The 12439-nt window shown below is 35.3% G+C and overlaps 1 protein-coding gene across 3 annotated transcripts in view; it reads left to right on the top strand.

Moving 5' to 3' along the window:
* The window catches only part of LOC138713261 (AP-5 complex subunit zeta-1-like), a 36134-nt gene extending 27534 nt beyond the window's left edge, over positions 1-8600 (top strand). The window contains exons 12-14 of one of the 3 annotated variants that reach the window (XR_011335813.1): positions 1309-1436; positions 3940-4061; positions 7457-8600. Coding sequence is in view for 2 of the 3 variants with exons in the window: in XM_069845213.1 (XP_069701314.1) it covers positions 1309-1399 (91 nt within the window). In the remaining variant the exon portion in view is untranslated. The remainder of the gene's footprint in view (positions 1-1308; positions 1437-3939; positions 4062-7456) is intronic. The other 2 variants (XM_069845213.1, XM_069845214.1) reach the window with 2 other exon arrangements.
* Positions 8601-12439: the final 3839 nt, after the last annotated feature.

Raw genomic sequence — 12439 nt, 5'->3', positions numbered from 1 at the left:
GTTACTATTTATAGCAGTTTCTCAATCTGTGTTTCCATTTTTTCTGTTCCTGATACATTATATTTTCATTATTTAACACGTGTATGGTGTAATGTAACACCAGCAGTGGCAAACTTTGCACCATACCTCTTAAAACTCTGGTGGTGCAAAGTAACCCCCCACTATGGGTAACTTTGCACCAATTTTTGGCAGATTATAAATTTCAAAATACATTTATTTTCGAAGATATGACTGGCTAAATATATTCCTGCATACCCCTAGAACGTATAAAATAAATGTCCGTCTCAAAATTAAACATTTAAAGACTACGTACAGACTGAAAACAAATTTTTAACTAGAAAATGGTGCAAAGTTACCCCATTTTACGGTACATAGTTTTATTTAAAAACGTACACAAATTGTTACTTTATTTTCGTTTTCCTGAGTTATAAATTTTCCATCCTTCTACACTTTTTGTCTTGTACATTTACATTCTCTCAAAATTTTCTAATAAGATTAAGCATTGCAAGACAACTAAAAACTTTGACTCCAGGAAAATTCCCTATAAATCTTCTTTTCACTTGTAAGGCAAAGCTTTTCGTAACTTATACATCAGAAATAATTGGTAATTTGCTATAAATGGTTTAAAAGATCATTACTTACTTTCAATCATTATCCAAACACTATACTGTTATCTATGAATTGTTATTTTACATATTAAACCAAAAGTAAGCCTAAATACGTATATGGCGTAGGAATATAATATGCCATGATAATAAAATAAACTTTTATGTAGAAATAAAAGAAATTGTTTTTATGCTCGACCATGCCGAAATGTAGTAATTATACACCTGGTAGCAGCCCTTTAATGGACCTCATGGAAGTACACCTAGTCATTAAAGTTCAGGTGTTCCACCAATCAGAAAATAGCATTGTAACAATATGAAAGCACAAGTATCGATTATTCTCGGATATGCAATCGAAAGACAACTAGACATTTGTTTCTCGGAGAAAATCAATACTTTCGCGTCTGCGCACATCTCACAATTTACGAGATAGGCTGTTGTACAAGGTCAGTTCCGCTCCTCAGCCAGATAAGAATAACATGAATACTTCTGAATAATTTCAAGTTAGAAATATGGTCGAGCATAAAAAGTCGTATGAAACTTGACTATAATGGTAATTAAAACGCTTGTATGAAAATTATGAAACTCACTTGCACTCGTTTCATAAACATACTTGCGTCTTAATTACTACCATTATAGGCTCGTTGCATAATGTACTATTAAAATTATGAAGCATGACTGACAAAGTGCTATTCTTTTTTAGCATTGCTTCCATTATCCTGTCTTCAACACACACCAATGATCCAGCAATGACAGCTGTAGTCAGAGTGTTGTCTCAGTTTGCAGATTCCTAGAGCCTACAACCAATCGCCAAATCAGATGCCAATCAACGTAAGTAGTAACATTTTTATATTTCTAATATCATGTTTTACGAGCCATATTAACTTTGTTGGTAAACACTATGGGATATGACTTGAATCTTTCTCTTCACTATTATGTTTAGAGAGAAACCAGATGACCTGGAAATGTACAAAACTTGCCCAGACATGTTCAAACATTTTTAACAAGTGCCAGAACAGGTCACATTGTCATACAATTGTACCTACACCGATTTCATCTTTCTGATAATCCTACTTGTCTGTGGTGTAATAATCATGATGAAGATCTGGAACACATTCTTCTATACTGTCCATCCATAAACCACAAAAGAAGTACCAGTTGCAGAAGACACAGCCCTGCAGTATATATTGACTACACCCCAACTCTGGCTACTAGCAACAGGCATCTATAATGAACACCGATCAAAATACCCCTCATTTATTATGAAAAACAAAAACTGAATAGACTACAGTGGACTTTATGTTGTCAGCAAACAGCTGGATACATTAAGAAGATTGATTATGTTTAGAACGATTTGATATCATTAGTGTATAAAATGAATGATAGATATTCTTCAGATAAAGAGTGAAGTGACAAATGTACACTGGGCTAAAAAAGAAATACCAATACGAAATTCTGTCGTTTTCCGAGGACTTCAGCAAACATGCGAGGTAGAAAAGTATTTTCCTGAGATTAGTTTTTTATAGTTTTTTAAAAAACATGTAAATATGACTTTTATAACATGTTCACGTTATTATTTAATATTTTTTTTTTAATCCAATGCCACCAGGTTGTCTTTCGACATTTCTGGTCTTCTCTCCTGGTCGTGGCTTAGTTGTAACCCACTTCTGAGGTTGGGGCGCCTGGAAGGCGGAGTTACATTACCCTGATGATGTGATAGGATGATTATGATAATGTGGTGCCAGGAGAGGTCTTAAATCTAAACTTAACCTAAATTCCAGACCATGGACGAACACAGGAATAATCCCCTTTAAGGAAAAATTCCTGTGCTCTAACCGGGAATCGGACCCGGGACCTCATGAACTATAGCCAGAAGCTCTGACCACTAGACCATGAGGCTGCTCACGAAATAGAAATATAAAAATTGGAGATTTATCCTTCGAAGGGGTGGAAAAATTCAAATAGCTTGGAGCAACAGTAACAAATATAAATGACACTCGGGAGGAAATTAAACGCAGAATAAATATGGGAAATGCGTGTTATTATTCGGTTGAGAAGCTTTTATCATCCAGTCTGCTGTCAAAAAATCTGAAAGTTAGAATTTATAAAACAGTTATATTACCGGTTGTTCTGTATGGTTGTGAAACTTGGACTCTCACTCTGAGAGAGGAACATAGGTTAAGGGTGTTTGAGAATAAGGTGCTTAGGAAAATATTTGGGGCTAAGAGGGATGAAGTTACAGGAGAATGGAGAAAGTTACACAACGCAGAACTGCACGCATTGTATTCTTCACCTGACATTATTATTTAATATGAATTGAATTTAAATTATTGATCTACTTTTATTTTACAACATTAATAAAAATACTACACGAAAATAGTGAAACTGCAGTTTATATGCTATTCCATAGCTTTCCTTATTATCCATGGATGCTGTCATTGTTACAATCGATATATACAGCCAGTTACCTTTCGTATTCTATTAACAAAAAAAGTATCAGTTTTATTATAAATATAAATATAAAAATATAAAATTTATAGTTTTTTGAAGACGTACAGGAACAAGCTGAATGATGTAATGGTAAGATAGCAATGATAGAGTTTATATGCAATGCCTTCTGTGTATCTCAATTTCTATTTCCTAAGCAAACTTCTCGTAACAGGATAATATTTGAAATGGATGGCAACTTCCCCTCGGAATTTCTTTTGCATCCCTGTGTACAGTCATTGATATTTTAAAGGGGGGCACAAGTGGGATGTTTTCGCCTGAACTTTTAATAAGGTATTTTTCTGAGTGCCTTACTATACAGATACTAAAATTCATCATCATCATCATCATCATCAACAATACGATTTGGGCCCATTGGCCCGTTTCGTCTCCATAGCAATATTAAAATTGGTCTTTCCAGCGTTTTCTAGGGCGTCCGATTCGTCTTCTCCCTTGGGGTTTATAATGGTGTAGTCGGTATGGAATGCGAGTTGGTTCCATCCTACATATATGTTCATGCCGTACTAAAATTAAAGATATGAAATGTTCTTAGAAATCCAGTTTACAGATTTACACTAAAATCGATATTATTAAATGTTATTGAAAGCCAGACAACATTTGAGTTCCTTTATTTCTTCGTCACTTGTCCTCTAGGAAATAGATTTGATGAGTGATGAGGATTGTTGCCATTGATGTTGGAGATGTTTACACTAATGTTGAGATTGATACTATTGATGGTGATGATGTAGCTCAGTTGGCTGAGATGTTTGCCTTCCGATCCGGAGTTGTGCTCAGTCGTGTGTTCGATTCCTGCTTGGGCTGATTACCTGATTGTGTTTTTTTCGAGGTTTCCCCGAACCATAAGGCGAATGTCAGGCCTCATCTCGCTGTCACCAATCTCGATGCTAAATAACTGAGTAGTTGATACGGCGTCGTTAATTGACAAAAAAGAACGACATCATGGTAGAGGTAAGTGGTAGTGGTAGTGTAGCAATGGTGGTGGTGGTGGTGGTGGCGGTGGCGGTGGTGGTGGAAATGAACATGTGCCTCACAAATTATTTTTGTTTGGATTTTTAATTCACTTCCGTAGTGGTAATTTGTATTGTACTGAAATTATTTTCCCCGATCTATCAATTGAGAAAAGGTTTTCCTTAAGAGAATGATTACTCACAATATGAAGTGCTGGGATGAAACTCTACCTCCATGCCCCCATGCGCCTTTATGGCGTATAAAGGGGGATACCTTACTTTTAAATATTCTTCTACTAATAATATATGATGTTCCATTCTCTCATCTTTATTCACTTCATTTCCTAAATAATAATTCAAATTTTCAATTCTAAATATTTCCTGTGTAATTTAATTTTAGTTATTGAGTATAGGTTTATTGATATTTTCTTCGCTATTGCTTTATTCTCTTCTTCTTCACAGTCTTCTTAATCCGCTCATCTGGTAACTCTTGGTGTCGAGGATACAAGAGACTTCAATCTGCAGTTAAACTGACTGCCTTTCACAGACAATCCCTCCTTCTGTGGTACCCCTCTAATGCCATCTTCCCAGGTCTTCCTTGGTGTTCCTAGAGTCTTCGCTCCTTCAACCCTAACCTACTTTATTAACCTTGATAGGCGATGTCGTCATCCGTTGTATGTGGCCAAACCATTTCAACTATTGTTCTTGGATAATCTCCTCCAGTGACTTCATCTTTTAGGATACTGGGTAGTGCTGTTCAGTGTTTTCGCGTATAAATAAGAATATATAAAATATTCTTTTCCTCTGTTTCTGTCAAACAGACTAATGTCCTTTTCACCGTGTGACAAACAAATTTTGGCGAGTGGTGAGCTGACCACAGGAACAAATTATTTTTCATTGTTTTAATGCAGGAATGGCAGAAAAAAAGAGTATTGAAAAAATAATAATTTTTGTTGTTCTAAATTCAGGGACCGTTTACTCAGAAACTACTTAAGATAAAGGTCTGAAATTTTGTGTGCTAATGTAAACTATATAGTTCAGCCCCGAGGTTCACTCAGCCTCCTGTAAAATAGAGTACGACCAGCCTCATGGTCTAGTGGTCAGAGCTTCTGGCTATAGTTCATGAGGTCCTGGGTTCGATTTCCGGTTAGAGCACAGGAATTTTTCCTTAAAGGGGATTATTCCTGTGTTCGTCCATGGTCTGGAATTTAGGTTAAGTTTAGATTTAAGACCTCTCCTGGTACCACATTATCATAATCATCCTATCACATCATCGGGGTAATGTAACTCCGCCTTCCAGGCGCCCCAACCTCAGAAGTGGGTTACAATTAAGCCACGGCCAGGAGAGAAGACCAGAAATGTCGAAAAGACAACCTGGTGGCATTGGATTAAAAAAACTATATAGTTCTTCAAATTGAATGGACTACTATTTTAAAATATTTAATTCATCTAGTGAAAATGTGAAGAGACTTGTCATACGAGTATTTTTAAAGGACAAAATAAATGTATGGGGATTTGTCATATTGTGCTTGTTCATTGAAAAAATACTGTTTTTATTACATTCATTTTTCCAAACAATTTGTGTTTGACATGGGGGGAATGTTTGAAAAGTGTGAAATTAAAACTTTTTGTAATAGGTATTCCTAACTATTGGCAATTGCAAATTTTCTTTTTTCAATAGAGTTTCCTTTCTGCCATGTCTATATTAAAACAGTGAAAGATAATTTGTTTCTATGGCCAGCTGACAACTCCCCAACATTTATTTGTCACAGGGTGCAAAGAACATTAGTCTGTGTTCAATATAAACAGAGGAAAAAAAATATGTTATACAGGGACATCATTTTATTTTTACTTCAATTTTTATTGTACCTGAGTTTTTGAATGTACTTCACTCCCACCCCTTCTACTAGTAAACTTCCAACCGTTCATGACACAGAGCCGAGGGCGCGTGAGCAGTACTGAGTGAGTACAGTACGTTCCAGAAATATGTTCGCGTTTTCCAGTGACGAAAGAGCTTTCAATATTGAATCATATTTTCGCACAGGTACTGTCGTCCGTTTGCCTACGTCGCATCCCGGTTTCCCCCACCTGCTTCTGTTCGCTCCTCTCTAAAGTCTAGTAGCTGGGCTATCTTAGCTCTTTTCTGAAAACATTGATTTCTGTTAGGAATTGGACGTCTACGTAATATTACACAAGTGTTTAAAATAACTTAAATAAAAGGGCCTCGTTAAGTAATTAACTGTCACGTGATTTCCCCCCCCCCCTTTCTACGACCCTGCGACAAAACCACTTGAACGGACAGTAGATAGCATTTCTGAGTAATTTTATCTTTTTGGATCGGGCAGAAGTGAAGATTGAATTTACAGTACGTAAGGTACTCTTTTATAGAGTAGGTACAGAATTATTTCAACATGAGTTACTCGTACGAAGGACGAAACTGGTAATTGGAATTAGGTACAATAGTCTATAGTGTGATAATATGCACAAAAGAACTGAAGCCTGTATCGAAATGAATGGCCACCATTTTCAAAAATGTGTTTAAATATCCATATTATGATAATTTTCAATTTAACTTCATTCACTATATTGTACGCTAATGTGCTGTAACAGTATAATATACACTGCATAATGAATACGTCCGAATGGATAGCTCAATTCGTGAGTAAAAACACTAAGTGTTAATACAGTACTGTATTTTGATTAAACAAAAACCTAATGAAAATTATAAAACTCAAAATTGCGATATTTCCTAGTTTACGTAAATGGATGAACTACTTTTCTTCCCTCCTATACCTACTCCAGTCGTGGAAGAGGTAGCAAAAGGTGTTTCCTGTTTCAATCGTTAATAGAAAGGTATAGCCAGATTAATATTAAAAATGTTAGTAAAAATAAAATGATGTCCCTGTATATTCATATTTATACGCGAAAATACTGTAAACAGCACTACTCAGTACCTTTAATGCTGCCCTAATGGTTGTATTCCGGGGATTCTATCGTCCCTAGCCTTGGTCTCTATTTTCGGAGATATCTCATTTCTGCAGCTTGGACTCTATTCTTTCTTCTCTCAGTCATTGTCCAGGATTCACACCCATATGTTTACGTCGAGATATAGGTGGTCTTATAAACTATATTTTTTTATTCTCAGTCGTCTTTAATCCATCCTCAGTCATCACTTTGTTCCATTTTTCTAATTTTGAAATGTTAAACATTTAACCTTTATATTCTGTGTATGAACATGGAAAGACTTGAAGTTACCATTGGTTCAGTCAGTTCTGCTTGTAATTCTACTGAGATATGGTCAGCTATAACAAATAATCATATTGTGAATAAATTGACGTTCACTGTATTGAATGGAATATTATTACGTAACTGAAGTGTCATTTTCTTTGTTTTCAGGAAACTCGTGATAATTTATGCCATCTGTGAACTCTTTCAACTCCCTTTGCTGCCAAAATTGGTGACAGTATGTTCATCTAAAACTTTGATACAAATATTGAATGATCTTCATGGTACTACGGAACTTATTATACCAATTTAATAAGTAATATGAGAAAATGGTACAAGAAAAGATTTATTTTCAAGGGGTTTAAATTTACTTTGAATCCAAGAGTGATGTTCTTTTTCATATTTTGTTATACACTGTTTGTTGAGGTAATTTTTATCTTGTAATGCTTTGAAACATAGAGCCTATTCAAAAACAATGAAAAATAGTTGGAGTGATTGTAGTATGTTGACTGGTGGGACAGAAGTATTCACAGCAATTCTTTTATAGGATCTGTGAGAAATGGAACCATAGTTCTCTGGTGAGAATCTAGTTGGCTGAAAGAGCTACACTGAACCAATCATGTCACTGACAAGGGAAGGGTTTCGGCTCGAACAGGAATTTTTGGTTAAAAATTTGTACAGACGCTTACCTCACAATGACGATGAAGACCGTAAAAGCATTCATTTGTGTAACTCTCCGTTTGGTTGGTATTGGTCAATACACTTCTTTAAAAATTTACATGAGGATTCTCTATAAAATGCATGAAACAGCATGGAGCAGAGCAATAAGCACAACACACAGAAACAACACCTGAACAATCTTCTGAACCACACTCCAGTGCTGAAAAATCAAATGCCACCTGAATTACATTTTTGAACTCCGAGACTTGTTCACGCTTCACCAGGAACTGCTGACTGCCAGGAATACCGAAGCATAGGGCGGTATACTGGAGCAGACAACTGGTTATGAATAACAGAGAGCATTTTCATTACAAACAGTCGATTTCCCAAGTTAAGTTCTGGATTCTCAGCAAGAGTCCTTATGTAATGTGTTATCCTCCGAGCATATATTTTGTATTGTCTAAAGAAATAGATATTCAGAGGATGGATATATTTAGTTTTTTTTAGGTGGAATGATCATACATTCCATGTCCTAGCCTTGGAATGATTCATTTGTTAAGGTTGCGTCTTTGTGCGCATTCAATGACTCACACAACAGTATATACTTTTAGTTTCATTTTGGGGATGCCGATAAGCTTAATGTTTTACAATGTCAGTTTTTTATTTCCACCTTTGCTTATCTTATATATTTGGATTTATATTAACGTTTTCGATACACAGTGTGTATCATCTTCAGATATATATGTCAGTATGTGTTGTAAAGACCTAGCCTCTTATTATGTAATGGGTTATTCACGTGCTTGTGACCTATCATTGTTTCTTAATAGCTACAATTGCTATAAAATGTATTTGATACAGTGTGGGGTTGCTTGTTGTGATTTTGTTAAAAGTCTTTCTTTTGAAAGCACACATAGGTAAATAGAAAATTATGTTAAAACCAATATTATGACACATAACTATAAACAAATAAAATATACACTATAAAACACTGTAAACACTGTGGCACTTTTATCATGTTATGATTGGCTGTGTTAGCCTGTTATGTCGTAAAATTGGGTTGTTATTACTGTTTCTTGGTTAAAAAACACTGTCTTTCTGACGCACTTTCACTGATTATCTGTAGTATGGGATTGTATGCTGTTGGAGTTTTTGGAGTTTTTTTAGGCTTATTATTTTTTGTTGTTCCTATTGACTACTGTGAAGATCATTGATGCTTTAGCTGTATGTAAGTTCTTAGACATATATAATACAAGATATTTTTGTTGGGTCCGTATATCTAGTTCAGCCGTGCATGTCTGCAAACAATTTACATTATATTAATAGGTTGAATTAAGATGGTTTTGTTAAGTTGAAATTTATCTCGCGTCAAACTGATGCGTGGAAAAGTACTTACAATTATAGCTGATGTCGGGGTGTTCCTGTGTGATGCATGGCTGAGACTAGAATGGCGGGCTCAATTACAGTATTTTCTTAATGTACGTCATCTGGAATAGATACCGCGAACACACTTCCGATTTCATTTACAATAGGAACAAGTCCAAATTTGCACAGCACCTCATCGAGGAAAATCATGAATTAACAAATATAAATGACACATTAAAAATATTTAAAATCATAAATAACTCCACAATAGACACCGCGGAACAATTCCACATTATAAAAGAATTTAACTCAGGAAAACCCCTCCTCAACGAACAAATAGCCAATACAAATAACCCACTTTTTAACCTATTTAAATTATTACCGCCAAAACAAACATACACAACAACCACACGGGTCCCACCAATACCCCCTCCACTTCCTATTCCAGATGACGTACATTAAGAAAATACTGTAATTGAGCCCGCCATTCTAGTCTCAGCCATGCACCACACAGGAACACCCCGACATCAGCTATAATTGTAAGTACTTTTCCACGCATCAGTTTGACGCGAGATAAATTTCAACTTAACAGAACCATCTTAATTCAACCTATTAATATAATGTAAATTGTTTGCAGACACGCACGGCTGAACTAGATATACGGACCCAACAAAAATATCTTGTATTATATACGTCTAAGAACTTACACACAGCTAAAGCATCAATGATCTTCACAGTAGTCAATAGGAACAACAAAAAATAATAAGCCTAAAAAAACTCCAAAAACTCCAACAGCATACAATCCCATACTACAGATAATCAGTGAAAGTGCGTCAGAAAGACAGTGTTTTTTAACCAAGAAACAGTAATAACAACCCAATTTTACGACATAACAGGCTAACACAGCCAATCATAACATGATAAAAGTGCCACAGTGTTTACAGTGTTTTATAGTGTATATTTTATTTGTTTATAGTTATGTGTCATAATATTGGTTTTAACATAATTTTCTATTTACCTATGTGTGCTTTCAAAAAAAAGACTTTTAACAAAATCACAACAAGCAACCCCACACTGTATCAAATACATTTTATAGTAATTGTAGCTATTAAGAAACAATGATAGGTCACAAGCACGTGAATAACCCATTACATAATAAGAGGCTAGGTCTTTACAACACATACTGACATATATATCTGAAGATGATACACACTGCGTATCGAAAACGTTAATATAAATCCAAATATATAAGATAAGCAAAGGTGGAAATAAAAAACTGACATTGTAAAGTATATACTTTTGATTAGCTGCAATATTTTCAGACAGAACGTTGGAGAAAAATGTTCTTAAATGGGCTTTAGACACTTTACCACTCGCACTAGCTTCTAGGCTAGTGCTATGCTTACGAGTAAGGTGTCCCATCCCCTTAACTTGTGCAGTGCTCTCCCCACCCCTCAACTTGTACAGTGCTCTAACAGACAAACCAGACATTACACAAACGAATGCTTTTGGGAGCTTTACAGAGATTTAAAGATGGGTCTGTATACAAATTTTGGATACGAAATTCCTGTTCGAGCCAAAACCCTTCCCTTGTGAGACAAATTGTTAGCTTGAATGTAAGCATAGAAGATAAAAGGTAGTTTTAGTTTTTGAAGCATGGATCATGATGGCAATTGCATGACAATTCAAAATAACTAAAACTTATAAGAAACATAACTCAAAGTAGTTAGGTGGATTGTAGATCTTGGTGCTGATAACATCCCTTTTAGACAGAATTATCTTTCACTTTGTACCAGAATTATAAAATTTTGTAGCCTACATCATATGCAGTTAATAATTGATTGACTTGAACATCTGGAAAATTACTCACATTGGTATTCATAAAGCAATTGAGTTAATTTGATATACAAATATATTTTTGTTTTGAGTAAAATTAACCTTTAATTAACGTGGTGTGGTCTATGAGGCTGCACGCTGTAGCAATTATTGTAAATGTCCCCCTCCCCCATCTTTTATAGGCTTGACTGTATCACTAGCTTCGAGTTTAGTTATTGACTGCCGAAGTATGAAGTACTGATCCAGAGCTCCTGTAACGTAAGTAAGATCAGAGGAAAAGCCATTTGGGGTCATTTTGACCGCACCGCATTGTTTCGGTAAGTTTTTTCTGCCCACACTTTTGACTATTTTCGGCTTCTTTTAGTAGCTGTCATGTACAGTATGGACAAACGAGTCCTTCAGGAATAAAAAGATCCCTGAGTAAGGATTGTGAAATAGCTGTATTTGACTGGTTACATGAATCAGACTTCAGTGATTGTGATAATGGTCCTGATGAGATAATTCCCAGTTCGAGTGAAAATGACACATCTTCGGAACAGGCTTTATCAGAAAATGAAGATGACCTTGAACTTTGAACTGGCATAGGTTCCGGCAACAATGAAGAAGCAAATGACGATCTGCCTGGAAGTAATAATTGTTATGGTAGAAAATCTGTAACTTTGAAGACTTTCATTTTTCAAGTGTTTTTGTTTTTGGTTAGAATGTTTTTTTTTTTTTCCTGGGTTCATTGGGAAGAGATACGTATGTTTAGTTTTTCTTATTTCATTACTCCATAGTGTCATATATCTATGTGTGTTTGTATAGGAATTTAACACTAGAGTTTTTGTAAGCTGATTTTTAAATATTATTTTGCATTGAATATTAAATGTTGTTGTTTTCTAATGCCAAGCATTTGACAATAAAGTCATTTGACCTCTTGCATTCCAATATTTTTCAAAGATATTGTCATGGTCAGCCACTGAAGCACAGATTTTGAGGTGTTTCGAATCCATTTCTTGATTAGAGTGCACAATGGGCAGTTAGGGCACTGATATATTCCAATTCTATGCAGGTGCTTGGCCAAACAGTCATGGTCTGTTGCCAATCTAAATGCAGCTACAGACGATTTGCGTGGTAATCGGGAATTAACTGTGGATTATGATGCAGAGAGTTCCATTTTTCCCTTGAGATTGTGTTATCAAATTTTGTTTGTTGAAGTCTAAGTATGTTAAATATTAATTCCTGCCAATTTACATTTTCAGCTCCATATAGACTTCTCTAATGGACCCAATATTAAAATTTCTTTTAAAATACAAA

This window comes from Periplaneta americana, chromosome 14 (assembly GCF_040183065.1).
Source record: "Periplaneta americana isolate PAMFEO1 chromosome 14, P.americana_PAMFEO1_priV1, whole genome shotgun sequence".
NCBI lineage: Eukaryota > Metazoa > Arthropoda > Insecta > Blattodea > Blattidae > Periplaneta > Periplaneta americana.
The sequence above is the reverse complement of the archived record's forward strand: the minus strand, read 5'-3'. Positions and strand labels throughout refer to the sequence as shown.